The sequence below is a fragment of the Phaethon aethereus genome (assembly GCF_964289735.1).
Source record: "Phaethon aethereus genome assembly, chromosome: 14".
Taxonomy (NCBI): domain Eukaryota; kingdom Metazoa; phylum Chordata; class Aves; order Phaethontiformes; family Phaethontidae; genus Phaethon; species Phaethon aethereus.
In genome coordinates, this window is record NC_138590.1 from 9,372,407 (window position 1) to 9,389,358 (window position 16,952).

A 16,952-nucleotide genomic window follows, 5' to 3' on the forward strand; every position below is an offset into this window, starting at 1 on the left:
GCAGGAGGAATCTGGGCTGTGCTGTTAGAGCTTGACCCCAAAGGATCCCATAATAATCCAAGAGAAGAGGAAGGACAATTCAAGACGGCAGAAGGAAAACTGTCAGACTCTGTCTGACAAAGGGGAGGGTTATGATAGAGGGGGCTGGAGCCAGTGTGAAACAGGGAGGGTCAACAGGAAAATCGGCTGTGAGGATAACTGAGAATCTGCCAGTTGATTGCTCGTAAAAATCAACCTGGAACTCAATGTCCTTGGGGTGCAGATGGCAGCTAGTGGCTTTTTCCCTCTAGTTTATGCCAAAAATGAGTGGAAGGTTTTAGGGCAGGCAGGGGAGATGACTGGGAGAGTTTGGACCCCTTTTCCTTTCACTGCAGTGCACCTCAATCCAGGGAGGGGACAGCCCTGCGCCCCAGGCACCTCCCTGTGCCAGCTGGCAGCAGCACAACATACTCCTGGGCTGGTCCAAGTGAGCCCACCACCCAAATATCCCCAATTCACACCCAAAAGCTTGGTAACACAGGAAAGCCAACCGGTGGGAGGGCTGCAGAGACAGACCCACCGTGAACACCGACGAGCAGCAATGAAGGCGCCAGCCCTGGTCTCCCAGGCTCCTCGGTGGGATGGGAGAGGTCCCCAAGCAGCCACCCTGGTCCAGCCGCCGCGCCCCATGGCAGGGGCTTGCACTGAATGCTTCACCAGCCTGAGCAAACACACCAGCCAGTTCCAGGCTATACAGATCCTAGACCAATTTTACCCCTAAAAGCCTTGTCTGGAGGCCCTGATGTTGTTGACACCGTGCCAATAGGCTCATCATGTCTCGTGACCACCGCCGCAGGGAGGTGGCCCACCGCCCCGCCAAGGCAGAGGATGGCTAGGGATGGCCAGTTCCTCCTCCTCTGCCCAAGCCCCCATGCGCAAAGCCCTGCCAGGCCAGCTGCCTGCCGCAGCACCCACCAGCCAGCGCTGCGCACCCAGGACAGGCATGCTGAGCTGCGACAGTCGGAGGAGACAGCTGTAAACACATGGGAGAGAGATGAAAAACAACTCGGCTAAAGCCCAGCTCCTAAACACTTTGGGCTGGTGTGCCTCCAGTTCCCCTTGCCTGCATTTCCAGCTGACTAGAAACAGCTAACGCTGAGGACACGGGACCCTGATGACCGATATGCCGCCTCCCCTGGTCCTCTGAATCTGGGATGGGTTTGATGCTCTTGGCTCCTCTTAGTACCCCCAGTGGCTTGGTGTGCTGACAGTAGTAAAAAAAAGAAAATAAAATCTTTATCTATCTAAACTATATGGGCTGCTGTCACAGATCTCTCATTTCAACATAGACCTTCTCCAAAACCACTCACCACTCCCCCCTGAGGAGTAACTCTCCAAACTGTGCGCAAACCTTCCTCCTTTTATACTGGTTAACATTATGGCTCGTAGAAGGCTGGTAAAAGGCTTTTTATGAGGGAAAAAAAAAAAAAGGGAAGGAACCTGCTCTTTATCACCTGGGGTCCTTTAAAGACTCATTAATCATCCAAGCCTGGCTGCGCAGCTCGGAGCAGCTGGGAAAGCCCAGAGGCTGACGGGATAGCATGAGAAAGCTCCTTAAGGCCTAAAATTATTTAAAGGCGCCCTTTCCATTTCACACTCTGCTGGAGAAGACAATTAAAGCCTCTGGTTTTACAGAAGTTTGTTCAATACCCCGAGCAAGCATGTACCCGGGGAGGGTGGGGAGCACAGGCTCAGTCTTGGCTGTGGGGAGGCAAGGGGTGCCCACAACACCCATAGGCTTCGGGGTGCTTGCCTAGCACAGCCCCCCAGCACCCGGGGCTGGGGCAGGCAAGGTGCTAATGCAAGACGATGAGTGTTCGGAGCACCTCGTGGGATTCAGCCAGACCCTTCCCACAGCCCGGCAGAGCTGGACAGCCACTCCAGCCTGGGAGAGCCGATGCTGGGAGCAAAGCCTGGGACAGAGGGCTCAGGGAAGAGGCAGAGGACAAAGCAGGAGGGAATGTAGAGCCAATGCTGGGAGAACAGCTGGGGGAGATAGAAGCAAGGGAGAGTGGGGAAGGCTGCCTCCTTGCCACCGCCCGGGACCATCTGCAGCTCGCAGGTGGGCTGCCACCACCTGCACGCCTGCCATGTCCTGCAGAGCTGCTCTCTGTCCGTCCCCACAGACACGCAGCAGCAGAACACCCTATGCTCATCCTGACTCCGCTGTGGTGGCACCAAGTGAGGAAAACCCTGAGTGGTGCAGCAAAGAGGCAGCGGTGCCTGAGGGTGCTGGCCAGGCTGGCAGCACAGCCTCCGAGCAGAGGGCAGGGGTCCCAGGTCCCCTCTAGCTCCTCTCACTTGCCCTCATATGCTGAACATCCCACACCATGCGATGCCCAGCCTGCTTGCCCTGCTGGGGTGGCTGAGGATGCTCCTGTCCTAGCAGGGGGTTATCAGGGACCAGACTGCCCACGGGAGAAGCAGCAGGGATTCGTCCTCAGGGGACCCTCTGGCTTCTCCCTGCTCTGCTCAGACATTTGCTAATCAAGTGGCCCCATGAAGGGGAGCCGGCCTGTGGCAGCCGCTGCAGCACTGAGCTCACACTCACAGAAGCCAGCGCCGGGACTGCTGCCGAAGCCTGGAGTCAGCAGAAAGCCCTCCCCAGAAGAGGGGGAAGATGCTGGAGGGCTCCTGGCACCCAGCTCCAGAAGTTCCCTGGCCAGGCTAGGTGCTTTCAGGCCAGTCCAGCCAGCCGAACCAGAGTGGGTGACCGACCACTTCTTGGTAGGCTGCAAGTGAAACAGGCTGGAGATGTCCTGGAACAGCTCTCAGCAGACTAAAGATCTGAGAGCCACTGCCACTCCATCCCACAGCACCTGCGGTCTGTCTCGCTGTGGAGCCACACTATCTCCGATTTGGGGATACAGCTTCCTACCGCTGCTGTCTGGAAATAGCAGAGGTGTGGGTACCAATGCTACTCACATCTTCCCTTCCCACAAAGGGAAGGTCTCAGGAGTGACTGAGCACACTTTCAGCATTGCTGCCTCTCTATACACCACAGCCCCGCTCCACAGCATCACCAGGGCGGTCTTAAAAAAAAAAAAAAAAAATCACAACAGGTTTCATTCTGACATCTTTCTCTCTGCCTCCTGAACCTTTAGTTTACCCTCAGACCAGACTTTATCTTCTGCTTTTCCCCGTAAATGTTGGGGTAGAAACAGAAAGCGCGATGGGACACCCCACCTCCAGGAGCAGGGACTGCAGGAAGGACCTGACTGCCTGGATGACAGGAAGGACCAGCCCTGATGGACCGCTCTGTCCCTCGCCAACAGCAAAGCCCACTCCCTCACTTCTGCTAGCTGTGCAGCTCCACCATTGCCCAAAACATCCTCCATGGCCACCTGCATCCACACCTTGCTTCGGGATCCCCGTGGACCCCTGCATCCCTTGGTGGCCCTGCCAATAGCAGCTCCTGCTGGCCAGCAAGGTGATGAGAAAGACAAGTCCAGATTTGGCCCAGGACACGGGCCCCCTGCTCCGGTAGCTGTCCTGCAAAGGGGTGTGCCGTGGGGACAGCTGCCTGTGGGCAGGGTGCTGCAGCCCCTCGCCCCGGCTCGGCAGCAGGCAGCCCTGCTGGATGGGTTTCCACGGCAACAGGCTGCCTGCCTGCAGAGGGATGTGCTCAAAGGCGAGCTGGGGTGAGCGTGGTGGGGACACTCCACAGCCGGGCATGGTAGCAGCTGGTCAAGGCTACTGTCCCCACATCTTGGGCTCGGGACACGTCCCACCACACCCAGGCCACTGCATGGTATCGCTGCTTCTGCAGCTCCAGTACCCAAGCCACCTCTCCGAAGGTCTGCAGCGTGGCATTGCTCCTTCCCCCACTCCCACCCTCCAAAGAACGTGGTCGGACTCTGCCTGCACACCAGCCGCAGGAAGAGCCATGGCCCTGAGAGACGGAGGACAGCATGACAAGGGTGCAGGACGATGAAACTCCCACGGCTCCACAAGGCATGCACCTTGGCCTGGGACACACGCAGTCCCCATTACAGACCGGGATGGGGTGGCGGTGGCCCTGGGACTCACCTCCAGGACCCTGCCGCTGATGTACCGGTCGCAGGTCTCGCACTTGATGCCGAACTGGGCATGGTAGTCGGACTCGCAGTATGGGATGCCATCCCTTGGGGAGAGGAAGGAGAAGGGGGTGAGCAGCGGGCGAGCCAGGCTGGGCACCTCATCCCCACAGCCCCAGCCCCGGGGGGCGCAGCCCAGAGCGGCTGGCGCGGCCATGCCTGCCGCCAGCGCAGTGGCACTCACTTGCTGATGTACTCGCCGGTGAGGATGATCCCGCACGTTTGGCACTTGAAGCAGCTGACGTGCCACTGCTTCTCCAGGGCCAGGAGGGACTGGCCTTGCTTGATCTCCTCCTTGCAGCCTGCGCAGTCTGAGGGGGACAGAAGCGGGGTGGGGAGTGTGGGACCAGCGCAGCTCCCTGGCGCGGGGCTCGGCAGCGCGGCAGGAACACCCGCATCCGCTGGCCAATGCCGAAGCACCCCGGCTGTTTAACCTGGCACACCCCTCACACCCAGAGGGAAGTCCTGCCCCAGAGGACCCCCTTTTCTACGGGATGCTGCTGTTACAAAAACCCTGCTCCTGAGACCATTCCAGAGGCAGCCTCTTGGGGATAATTTTTTTATAGGGGGTCATTTCTTTATGGGAATAGGCCACCTCTGCTTGTTCCCAGCAAAGGAGCCAGGAGGAAAGCCTCCTGCTGGAGCTGGGACCTCTGGGGCACCACTGGCACCCAGCCACCCCAGCCAAAGCACAGAGCCTGGTCTCCCTGTCAGGCAGCAAGCTTCAGCCAGGGCCAGTGCGTGGGCTACTGTGGCTGTGCTGCCATGGCAGGTCCAGCAGGTCCCCGGGGGCTCCCCTCCGGGGCGGGAGCGGTGGGAAGTGTCCGGCAGCGAGCGCAGCAGAGGAAGGGCTGTGCTCTCCGGCAGCCGCATCCGGCCCCACTGCAGTATTTACGAGACTCCCTTCCTTCCCCGCTTCCCCCGGCTCCCGCCAAGGCTGGGAGCAGGAAGCACATGGGCCTCGGACCCCTGACCTCGACTCCTCCTTGTCCTCTTCTCCCCCTGGGCAGCAGGTTTGCCCAGATGGGGTTTCTCCTTAACTCCCTCCCCGCCATGGCACCAGGGAGGTGCAGCAGCACCGCGCAGGCAGCACAGGCAGCCTGAGCAGGCAGGCTTTTCCACTCAGCCCATCCCCAGGCAGCTCTGCACCAAGTCCCTGCCCGCTGGACAAGGCTAAGGGGGGGAGGATTTTTTGACCCCTGGCAAAAAGCAGTCTGGGCAGCTCGGCTGAGCTGATCCACTCCCTCTCTCACATAGGTCCTGCTGGATTTTGAGCTGCTCACAGGGCCAGCGCTGCAAGGAGAGACTCAGCATCCTTCTTCTAGGGACGTCCTCCCTGCAGAGCGCACCAGCGTGGCCTCCAGCGGGCACATGTCCCCTGCCACCCTTTCTGGGTGGCACTGCCAGGGCTACCTGGGCCACAAAGGGCACATGCAGGCAGCAGGCTACATCTGGCTGCTGCCTGCAGCTGCTATGAATAAAGCATGGTGCCCTGCGGTAACCCGCTCCGTAGTCCAGGGAGGAGCACTGGCAGGAAGGGGACGGGAAGGGAGAGGACAGCAGGCGAGCGGCAGAGCGTGTGGCTGCCCTTCCCCTGCCCTGGCCCTGCTACCGGCGCCAGCAGGGTGCTGCGGGCTGGCCACAGCCTGCCCCTGGGCAGCTTGGGGTGCCGATGGAGAAAGGTGGCGGAAGCCTTGTCTGGCCAGGGCTCATTCAAACCCCGCCACATCCCCTATCTCCGTCGAGGCCACAGTGAGAGCTGGGGGGAGGCAGCTTGGGGTGACGGGGTGACATGGACCACGGATGACACCACGGTCCTGGGTTTGGCCCTGGCTGCAGGACTCTGCTCCAGGCACTGATGCTCCAGGGCTTGCTGAGCCACAGCAGCAAGGGCCCCCCCACCCCCAGCTCAGGCTGCAGACGTGGCAGGGTTTGGGCACCACGGTGTGGCACAGCTCCCGGCTTTCCCTGCCTTCTGCTGCCTGCCCACGCACTGCGCTGAGACAGCTCCCCTGGGACTTGACAGCAGCAAACATGGGCATGTGGGAGACAGTGAAGCATGGACCTCATGGTCCCAAGGTCCCCTTGCTCCGGATGCAGGCTGAAGGGAGCCCGGTGTGCAACAGCTCCATGCCACAGGGATGCTCTACCAGCCCCCAAGTACAGCATCCACAGGATGCTCTGTAGGGGTCTGGGGCAGAGCCAGCAGCAAGGAAAAACTGGTGGGGGGGCACGGCATGAAGGGAGCATACGCCAAGGAACAACCCAGGCAGGTCAAAAGCAAGGCCAAATCCACCCAAAGGAGCCTGTCCACTGCTCTTGCCGAGTTTTAGCTTAGGTTCCTCAGTGCACGGGCACGAGCGTAAGAAGCCTTTCCACGCTTGTAGAGGCAGCAAGTAACACCAGTGTTGGGAAAGCCGGGTGAGCAGTCCCAGGGCTGGCACTTAGACACAGACCTCGGTGCAGCTGGACACAAAGCAACACCTGGGCACTGCCTCGGAGCAAAGCTGGCTCCAAAACCTCCCTGCTGTTGAGACAGCACCCGCCAGGGTGGCTGCACCTGCCCAGGTCACAAACAGGTCAAGGGAGTTTCCGAAACCAGAGGTGACCTGCAATCCCGGGTGGAGCCGCGGGACTACCCTGTTCCTCCTCTGAAACCTCCGTGAACGCCCATGGCTCCACGCAGCACTGCACACTGACCTCAAAGCCTGTCCCGTCACCACCGCCGCGCCCCGCCCCGAGCACTGTCCAGGGGCACGCAGTCCCTCTCTTTGCAGCCATCACATTAACACAAGAGCAGTCAACTTACGGCTGGGCCCATGGATCTTGATGGGTTTGGTGCTGATGAGAGAGTGGGAGCAGTTTTGGCAAACACAGTCCTTCCCACTGAACGTGACCTTGTCTCCGATGGGGAACGGCTTCCTGTGGCCAAGCAGAGGTTGGGAGATGTGAGCTGCTCGCTCCCCTCCATGCAGTGCTTGGGGCTGCCCCCGAGCTCCTTCCCCAGGGACCAGTGGGACCTGCGGTGCTGGGGAGCAGCGGGGCTCCAGGCAAGGAGGGCTACAAGGGGAGGCAGCAAGTGTACACATGTGCTGGGGCAGAAGGACCGAGGCAGGCATTAAGGCAGGTCTCCAGGCTGCGAAAGGAAGGGTCGGAGCCATTTCCTTGCCTCCCCAAGGGCTTCCTCTAAGAAAATGCAGAGGAGGTGCCTGCTGTGGTGCTGAGCAGGGAACGAGGGGCTGCGGGCTAGCGAACGGTCCTCTCCCTGGTGCACAGCCAAGGGCTGCACAGAGCTTCTGCAGGGGGTCGTGCACCCGCAGTGATGGCTTCAGCTCACCTGCAGGTGCTGCAGACGAAGCACTTGGGGTGGTAGGTCCTCCCCAGGGCAGAGATGACCTCTCCAGTGATGAAGTCCCCACAGCTGTCACAGCGGGTCCCGTAGAGCTGCTGGTAGTCGTGGGTGCAGATGTACTCCTGGTTCTTAAAGAAGAAGCCCGACTGGGCCAGGTCACAGCCGCACACTGCAGGGGGAGGACACGCACCCATCAAGGGCCAGCAGGCAGGTCCAGCCCCGGGGCTCGGCCAGGATCTCTGAGCCCACCTCTGCTGTCTCCCCAGCAGTGGTTGAAGGCATCCCTGAAGACACGGCTTCCTGCAGGTATCTCAGAAGGTTTCCCTTCCCACCAGACACGCTGGGGCCTTCCCCAGCACCACAAGATGTCAGTGTTGGGCTGTGGCAGGGTGCAGGATGGTGCTGCCCAGACAGCCAGGGCTGGGCGCTCCCAGAGGAAACCCCAGCGCCAGGAAGGGAACTCCTGCAGCCCCCACTCACCACACACAAACAGCCTAGGAAGGCCCATAGCATCCCTTTCTGGACCCACAGCACCTGGATGGGGCTCAGCCCCTCCATCTGACACTCTCATGGTGTCAGGAAGCTCAGAACAGGACTGGCAAGGAGTTGGGTATGCCCTAGGGACAACTGGGGAGAGGTCTTCTCCACACCCTGGGGCATGGCCTTCTTCCATGATGAGCCATCTCCAATCCCCGACCTGGACATGAAGCCATGCCTGAATAGGAACAGGTCCTGGGACACATGGGCTTGGTGCTCTCACTGATGCTTTTTCCATAGGTGTCCAGCCCAACCTCACTTCCTTCCCTGCTGTGGGAACAGTGGGTGGTGCACAGCCCATGAGGGTAATCTAAGGAGACATGGCAAGCCCTGGCCCTTAGTGTCACTTCCCTCCTACGTCTTCTCCATCCACAGAGAGACCTCGAGAGCATCAGACTCTGGAAGGCTCCTCAGGAGTGGCACAGGGACCAGGTCCTGGCACCTCTGCGTGATGCCCATCACGAGTCCTGCAAGGTGACGGGGTGGAGGGGGAACTACAGAGCAACTGAGCACCCGCTGTCCTTTCACATCCTGTCCTTGCACACCTCACCTGCACCGGCGGGCCAGCCCGCAGAGCGGCCACCCTCCCCAGGGTGCAGGGCCCACAGGGGCAGGGATGCAGCTCCTCTCCCGCAGAGCATCCCCGGGAGCTGTGGGTAGACAGCCGGGGATACAGGGCCAGCACCCACTGCTCTCCGAAACAATCTGCCAGCTCTTACTTGTCAGCGACGGGGGACAGGCCACCAGCTCTAGGACAACATCAGGAAGCAGAAGCAAGAAAAAATAAGGCAGGTCTGGGGCCTGTTTGCTGTGGGACCCATAGCACATCCCCAGGGGCTGCAACAGCCATGCCAGGCTCCCGGGGACATGTCAGGGACAAGCTGTGGGGCTGGTGTAGGAGCTGGTGGCAGCCAGCCGGAAGCGGCAGGGGTAAGAGCTATGAGGGAAGGTGAGACAGGAGAATTTCCTCTCATTATTTATTCCCTTTCACCTGGCAATCAGGCAGAGCACTGCCGAGCTCTCCCCGCTGGCTCCGGGACCCTTTGAAGCCAGCGGCTGCCTGAGCTCTTTGTCTGGATGTGCAGCTCCCGCTCAGCCCCGCTCATCCAGGCCAGGGGAGGGCAGGGGGCTCAGCACGGCACCCCACACGTGTAGGTCAGCCCCGAGCACAACCTGGGGCCCACATCCCCTCCCAGAAACCTGGGGCTGCCCACGCCATGGGACAGGGCTGCAGCAGGGATGGGGACAGCCCAGGGGAAGAGTCCCCTCCAGCCAAACGCTCTGTTCCCCAGGGAGGAGCAGCGAAGCATGGCCAAGGAGACGGGGATTTATGTCCTGCTTAGCACAAGGTGCTGGGAGCTTGGAAGACCAGAGGCCTTTAAAAAGCCCTGCTATGGGATGCTTTACAACCTACAGAAGCAGCCGCTGGCCTGTTTGAGAGCGGCTGCTTTAATAAACACGCTGAGGAGCCCTTCAGCGTCAGCTCTGGGCCGTTAGCTTTCACAGCTCTGCAGCTCTCCTCTTGCGCTCGGGGAGGATTCCAGCAACCTCTCTCCTCTATTTCTGCCAGCCCCTGGGGGCCGCCGAGCCCCAGCTGCCGCACATGGCATCCCACAGCACCTCGATCGCACCCCACACGCGGTGGCAGTGGTCCGCCACCCGCCCCCAGCCCCATCAGGAGCTGCTCCTGGCATCATCTCCCCTGCCTCACTGCCAGGCTGGGGACACATCCTCCTCCTCCTCCTGATTCGGGGGCAGGCAGGCGGCTGAAGGACACGGTGGCCCCCCCAGATCACAGATGGGCCATGGGTAAGTTTGGGACTGGCGCAGCGCAGGCTGTTCGCATTCAGGCAGCTTGAGGGTAGTAAGGTAGGACCCGGGTAGGGTGCCCAGGTCTCGGCCACCCCTCTTCAGAGTCACGCAGGGGCACTGCCCGCACCGTGCCAGCCCCATGCCGTTACCTCCCCGCCTGCACCGCGCCACATCCAGCCCTGCGGGAAGCCGCCACCCCCGGGCGCGTGACCACATCTCAGTGAGCCCGGTAGGTCCGTCCCCAGCCTTCTGCTTTCCAGGCTGCACCCAGGGCTGTGGGGAAACCTGGCCGCCAGCTCTTCAGGCGGCACCGTCCTACCTTGGCAGGTGAAGCAGCGGATGTGGAAGTGATTGCTCTGGACACGCACCACCTCGCCCTTGCAGGTGTCCCCGCAGCGGTAGCACTGGATGACGGTGGAGCTGCTCCCAGGGGTGTAGGGGTTTTGCTGATAGGGAACTGCTGGCAGAAAGGAGGAAGGGAAAAGCGAGAGAGGGGAAGGGTCTGTTAGCATTCAGGGCAGAGCCAGGCGTCGCGGCACCTCAGCTGGGCAGCCGCAGAAGAGCCCTCCAGCAACTGCGACACGGCAGCTGGACATCAGGCCATCGCTAAGGGCAAAGGACAGCCGAGACCGTGCCAGCGCCCAGTGACTCCGAGCTGGGTGCGCAGCCCTGTCTGGATTCGGGATTTCCCTGTCCCCACAAAAGAGCCACTACCCGCGTTAGGCTCGGAGGTCTGCAGTCCTAAACGCTGTGCGGGGCAAGCGCCCGGGCTCTGCTCCCTGTCCCTGCACAGACAACCAGGTCACCTGCACCATCGCCCCAAGGCCGCGCAGAGCTCCCCGGACGCTCGCCTATCTCCCAAGCAGGTGCAGAAGGACAATGCAGGGACCAGCTATCCACCGGCTCTGCTCAGCCCTCAGGCAGTCCTGGCTTGCTGCTGACCTGCTCAGAAACACGCCAGCAAGCACTGATTTGGCAGCAGCATGGGAAGGAACTCTTGTTTTTTGGAGCTTCCACTTGTTTGGTTAGGAACTGGATGAAGAAGTCATTTTTCAAGGAGCTTTCAAACATCACAGCAATTGACTGTTTGGCCCTGGCGGGACTCTCACCTCTGCAGCCAGGAGCAGCATCCCAGCCCCGCCGCTCCTTCCGGAGCGGCACCGCGGCGCGTGCAGGCTCTGCGCTGAGCCAGGGGACGCAGGGGAGCGGAGAACAACATGGCTCCCCAGAGCTACGGGCAAGAGCCAGCCTTCTCCTGCTGCAGTCCCAGAGATCCGGGGACTCGCTGCCACTCCTCATCCACCTCCAGCAGCTCTGCAGACCGCCACGAAGGGCTGATGCTCTGCAGCCTCGCCCGATACTCTGCGGGAGGAACTGTACAGAGCAGGGGGTCTTTCTGCTGTCCCAGCACAATCCCCAAACACACGGAGAAGGCATTTTAAAGAGCAGCTCCTGCTTTCCCTGCCCCACCTGCAAGTGCACGGGCTGCTCGCAGGCGCGCTGGGCAGGCTGACACCAGGCTACCCGCTGCAGGCAGGGGCCAAGCGGCGAAGGACTCGTTTGCTGTAAGATTTCAGAGAGAGGGTTACAGCTGGGGCAACCTGAGCAGTGAGGGGCAGGATTTCAATGGACCAGAGACTTTCTGTCCCAGTGCTGAACTGCATTCCCAGGAACAAGAGAAGCAGCTGATTGAAACCTGGTACGTGAACTCCCTCCAGAGCAGGAGGAAGGGGCACAGGACAGAGGAGATCAGTCATCACAGAGACTCCTCGTTCACCGTGGGGCAGATCATGTGACAGGGAACAGAAACAGCCCATTATTGGCTTCAAAAGCAAAGAAAGGGAAGTCAAAAAGACATTGAGACTGTCTCACAGTAAACTCCCATCCCATACGCCCAGTGCCCAGAGACATGCTCTACGGACGCACGGCACTGCTCGCCACTGGGAAGATGGGCCGACCCTCCCTGAGAGCTGCTCCATCCCCTGGGGCTATGGAGCTGCTGGAGCTGGCTGCAAGGAAAGTCGAGGTGCCTTCCCACGAGTGCCCCCCAGCCCCCTGCAAAAGCCCAAGCTCCAGCCTTGACATGAACTTCCAAGAGCTGCTGGGACTTCCCTCCTGACCGTGCTCGCAGGCCAGGAGTGCCCAGAGGCCAGCGGGGGTACGTGAGGCACTGAAGGGACGGCAGTGCCAACAGAGGAGCTATGAACCGGGAGTCAGGCCTGGGAGACACTCACTAGTCCGGATCTAAATCACTCTGAGGTCCCAAATACGATGAAGGACACCTGTAAAGGGAGCAGGGTACTCCCTACTTTTGCAGGCACGTTTTGCAGGGGTGTGCAAGCCCTGGGAAGAGGGGTCCAGGGCCTCCTGTGGCAGCTGCTGCTGGTGGGCACCCATGAACTCAGCGGCAGCCTGGGGGGACCCAGGACAGACCCCAACAGGATCTCCTGAGGCTGGGATAAATGGGGGATCTGTTCTGCAGGGGTCTCCAGCAGAGCAAGAGTTACAGCACTGAAACTTCCTCCCACGCACCCTGTCCTCGCACCCTTGCCGAGACGGAAGCAGAAGCCAAACCCTGGGACACAGCCACGGCAATCCACAAAGCTTGGAGAGAAAAGCAGGAGGGAGGTGGGGTGAAAGGCTGGGAATTAATCAACACTTAAACAAACATCAATAATTTAAAAAAAGGGAAGAAAAAAAAAGGTAATGTCAGAAAACGCAGCCATCACATATTCCAGGCTTCTAGTCTCTAGGGGAAGCTTCTTGGTGTCCATAGCAACACACCACCAAGCCCATGCGCCGGCAGGTCTGATGGGAGGGAAGGCAGAAGAAAAGGAGCTGAGGATGGAAGAGATGTTTATAGCTGCGTTACACCGCTGGCAGAGATGAAACCGATACGGTCACTCCTATTTGTACCCAGGGAGATGGGTCAGGACCCGGCTTAGGGCACCATCGCCCCCCCGCCTGCCAGCTTTGTTCACCACTAAGCCAAAATCTCCCTGATTTGTGATTAACCTCCAGCCCATGCTGGAATTTTGCTCCAGGAACATTAATGCATTGTTTTGCTGGGGCTCTGCTTGTTTTTGAGCAGGCAGCTGCCCGTCTCGTGGCCTCGCGCAGGAAGTATTACACATCACAACAGCCCTGAGCAGAGGGACGGCTGAGCAGGGCAAAGCTCATTACACCAAAATAATCCAGTAATAATGTAAGTAGCATTAGTAGCCTCGCAGGCTGAGATACAGCAGTCAGGGTGAGGGGGTGGGAGCTGCCCAAGGAATGCCTTAATCTCACCCCAGTTTGCTCCCGCTTTTGCTTGTAGAGCGGGAAATTAAGATGGCTCCGTTCAGCAATTAATGCGTTTGTGCTGCACAATGCAGTGCAAAAGGCTGCCCAGGGCCAGGCTCCTGCGGGGCTGCCCCCGTATCCCGGCTGGCGCTTGATCCGTGGAGTCCGAGGAGCCGCTGCAGCCACAGCCAGGCAGCGAGCTGCCGCGCGGGGCTGCGTGGGCCCGCAACAGATTTCCCGCTGATCCAGATTAAGGTGGCACCTCCGGTCAGGGATCGGTGCCCTGCGCAGCCTTAGGGATAGACAGCACCAGCCATACGCAAGCAAGGGAGCTTGTGACCTGGGTGAGGGGAGAGATGATGCCCCCAAACAACACCCAAGGCTGCATAAAGGAGCTTTGCCCCCCAGGAGAGGGGAGGGACCATGGCACTCCAAGCTCTGCTGCGGTGAGCAATCTGCAGGTTCCTGCCGTGCATCCCTGGGCAATCCCCCTCCTTTGTTCCCAGAGCACCCACCTTCCGCTTCGGGAGGGTCAACAACCTTGTTTGCCTTCCTGTCCTCTTCCTGCACAGCATCCCAGCCCTCCACCGAGGAGCCGCGGGATGGGGAACACTGAATGCCTCCGCTGCCTCTGAAACACCTTGAGCCCTTCAGGAGTGGGGGGCTGATGGGAGACGATCCCCATCTGCCTTGGGGGGAGGGCAGCTCAACACCGATGCAAGTAATGGGGCACAGCCCCCCCAGAGCGAAAAGCTGACACAGAGCAAGCTCCACCAGCTGCCCAGGCCTCCCACCCCAGCACCCCACATACATACTCCAGTAACAAACCAGAACCAAGTTTCAGGAGCACAAGCTGCAAGGAATGGGACACCCGGGGCATTTATAAAGATCCATCTGTCATCTCTTACTGGGATCAGAGTGGGTCCTGCTGGTTTCCCACCTATCTCCAGGAAGATATGTCCCAGTCCATTAGCTCTCCAGGAAGGTCAATTAGGTAGAAACTGCTGCAGGTGGGGTTTGCATCATTAGCAACAGGTAATTGGAAGCTCCCACCCCGCTCGGAGAGCCTGCCCTGACACTGTGTTTGCTATCAGCACGTTTATGAGACAGCATCTCCACAGGGGGATGGGGAGGCCTGATTTAATTAATTACCAGTAATTAATATTTGCACAATTCTTGCAGAGCCACAGGTGAAGGGGACTGTGGAAAAGCAAAGCATTCACCCTTTAATTAATAATGTGAGGCAGTGCCACCGTGGGAAGCTGAGGCGGGTGGGTGGGAGGGGGTGCTGCTGGTTCCGAGCGCTGGCATGTGCGGCGAGGTGTGAGCAAGTGGGTGCTGGCTGGGTGTAGGGGAGACGTCCCCCCTGCGTGCTGTGGGTGTCAGCGTGGGGTCCAGCTCCGGGGGGTGCTGGGCGTGTGTCTGGGTGAGACCCGCGTTGGGGTGGATGCTGGGAGGCGAGGGGGAGCAGCAGCAGTGTGTCAGGGCAGACGATGCTGCCGGGAGTCCTCACAGCTCCATGGGGCTGAGCCCCTTTCCAGCAGCCTCTGCCTCCCACTCCTCCCCGCTGCCTCGCAGCGAGCGACTCACCGCAGTCATCCTCTGCGCACTCCCTGCGCCAACTGGGGCTGTAAATCATCCTCCTGCAAAAACCCACCAGGGGTGGTGGGACCAGCGTGGCGCGGGGCGCGCACGGACGTGGCTCCCCCGGGGAGAGTGAGGGAAGCTGGGCACCCCCGCTGGGCACCCAAACCCCAAGGTGGGCTCGGCTGGCAGACCCCACGCCCTCGTGTCCCAAGGGAAGGGCTGATGCCCGGATGCCACAGCACGGGGCGAAGGCGAGGAGGGGGCTGGGGCGGCTCAGGAAGAGGAAGCCCGGCCCCGCCAGCGCGCCGGCCCCGGAGGCGTCGAGGCCGAGGGGCGGCAATGACTGGCCAGAAAGGAATTTTGCTGGAAGCCCTGGAGGCTGAGGGAGAGGCTGGGTGAAGCACTGACGGGACACAGTGTGCCGGGCCGGGCTGGGGGCGGAGAGCAGGGCGGCACACCAGAAACCCCTGCTGGGGTGCGGGGAGAAAGAGGCAGTGCTCTGGGTGCCTGCGCCCCAAATGCGCTTGCTGCAGCAGGGATGCAGGGTGACCTGGCCGGCTCCGAGCCCCATGGGAGCTGAGGGTGAGGGAGGATTTCCCCTCCAGGCAGGAGCTGTGCTGCGCCCCAAGGGCGGCCGGGGAGGAAGGGTGGGAGCTCCAGCGGCCGTGGGATATGGGTTTCTCAGCAGCAGCGGGACTGAGGGCTCCTGCCTGCTGTCCTGCAGCAGCCAAAGAGCTCGGCCGCAGCTGTAAAACCGCCTTGGGGAGGAAGGGAAAGACAGGCTTGGAGCCAAATGGTGCTGGTGCCGTGGGTGGGCGTGGGGAGAGCCGTGGCTGGCCTTTCTGTGGGGCTGCCTCCGACCCTGGCATGCAGGAGTGAGCCGGCTCCAGCCACCACGGCTGCTTGCCCGCCCCAGCTCCCTGCTGAGAAGACGGCAGTGGAGAAAGACGCTGGGGGCTGTCGGCAGCGGATAGCTGGGTAAGGGGCACAATGTGGGCACGTGTACCCTGCCGTGCTGGTGGCCCAGTTCAAAGATCAGCTGAATTACCCCTGAAATAAAGGAAGGGGCTAACAGTCAGGATGCTCAGCTCCGGTGGCAAATCTGACACCTGCTGTGACATCTGCATGGCTACCTCGGTCCTCAGGCAGCTGGCCACTGCTTTCCATCGAGCTTTGGCAGATAAAAGTCATCTTGATCAAGGAGAAAATTATGTATTTATCTTTGGTCAACATATTTTCTCTTCTGATCTTTCCCTTAAGTAAAATCCAGAAGCGTCACAATTCCTTACCTAATATTTACGTTTTTAACCTGGGGCAGGCCAGGTACTCCTGATAAAGGCACAGGCTTTATCAGGATCTGCTGTGGAACAGTGCGAGCCTTGAGCGGCTCCAGCTGCTCCTCCCGACGTTCGCATTGCAACCATTGTGTGCAGCACAGGAGTGGGCTGCGACGGGCACCGGCGGGGAGGGTGCACAGGGAGCGGGCAGTGCGAGGAGTGTGGGCCGGGAGTGACGGGGACCACTTGCCCTACGCGGACCAAGCACTGAGGTGTTTCCAAGCCATCAGAAAACAGCCCTGTTAGTTGGCACGGAGTGTCATGCAGGCAGGATTACAAACTCCTGGCAAGTCCATGTCAGCCTCTCCTCTCCCAGCCCGCAGGCAGAGCCATCTGCAGCTTATGGCTAAAAACCCTCCACTGTGTCACAGCTCCTAATCTAGCCCTAGGCTTCCCTAATTAGATCATGACCAATTATTGCTTCCACCTGCCTCACGCTGTCCCCTTGCCCCCCACCACTGTCACTCCCACACCACGTCACCTTTCTCGGCGTGACACAGGACACAAAAAAGACGTGGGTGCTGCAAGGACGGCAGCCAGCAGAGCTGGAGGGACAGATGCCAATGCGGGTGAGGACTTGTGGCTGCTGGCAGCAGGACGGGGACGCTGGGACGGGGACGCTGGGACAGGGATGCTGGGCCAGCACTGGCGTCGCATGGGGGAGAGAGTCCTCTTCAGCTGTGTATCTTGGGGAGGGCCAGAGTGAGCGTGGCTGGGTATCAGAGGGTAATGGCAGCTAAGGTCTATGCAAGTCCATTCTTTGGAGACGTAGGTCAAGGACGCACGACAGAGGTGCCAGCCCCACACTCCCACCCCGCAGCACCCTCGCTGCTCACCATGTGCCACTGCCCAGCCTGTGGCGTGCCCCCCACTCGCTGCCTCTCCCAGGAGGGCTGGCAGCCGCGCAAAACCTCTGCAACAGGCTCC

General features: G+C 60.4%; 1 protein-coding gene across 1 annotated transcript in view; it reads right to left on the bottom strand.

Moving 5' to 3' along the window:
* Positions 1-15,815, bottom strand: part of ABLIM3 (actin binding LIM protein family member 3) — a gene marked incomplete at both ends in the record, with an annotated part of 29,095 nt that extends 13,280 nt beyond the window's left edge. Inside the window, 6 exons of the mRNA XM_082006456.1 lie at positions 4,069-4,162; positions 4,300-4,426; positions 6,925-7,037; positions 7,453-7,636; positions 10,136-10,273; positions 15,737-15,815. Of these exons, the coding sequence (XP_081862582.1) occupies positions 4,069-4,162; positions 4,300-4,426; positions 6,925-7,037; positions 7,453-7,636; positions 10,136-10,273; positions 15,737-15,815 (735 nt within the window). The remainder of the gene's footprint in view (positions 1-4,068; positions 4,163-4,299; positions 4,427-6,924; positions 7,038-7,452; positions 7,637-10,135; positions 10,274-15,736) is intronic.
* Between the last annotated feature and the right edge of the window lie 1,137 nt (positions 15,816-16,952).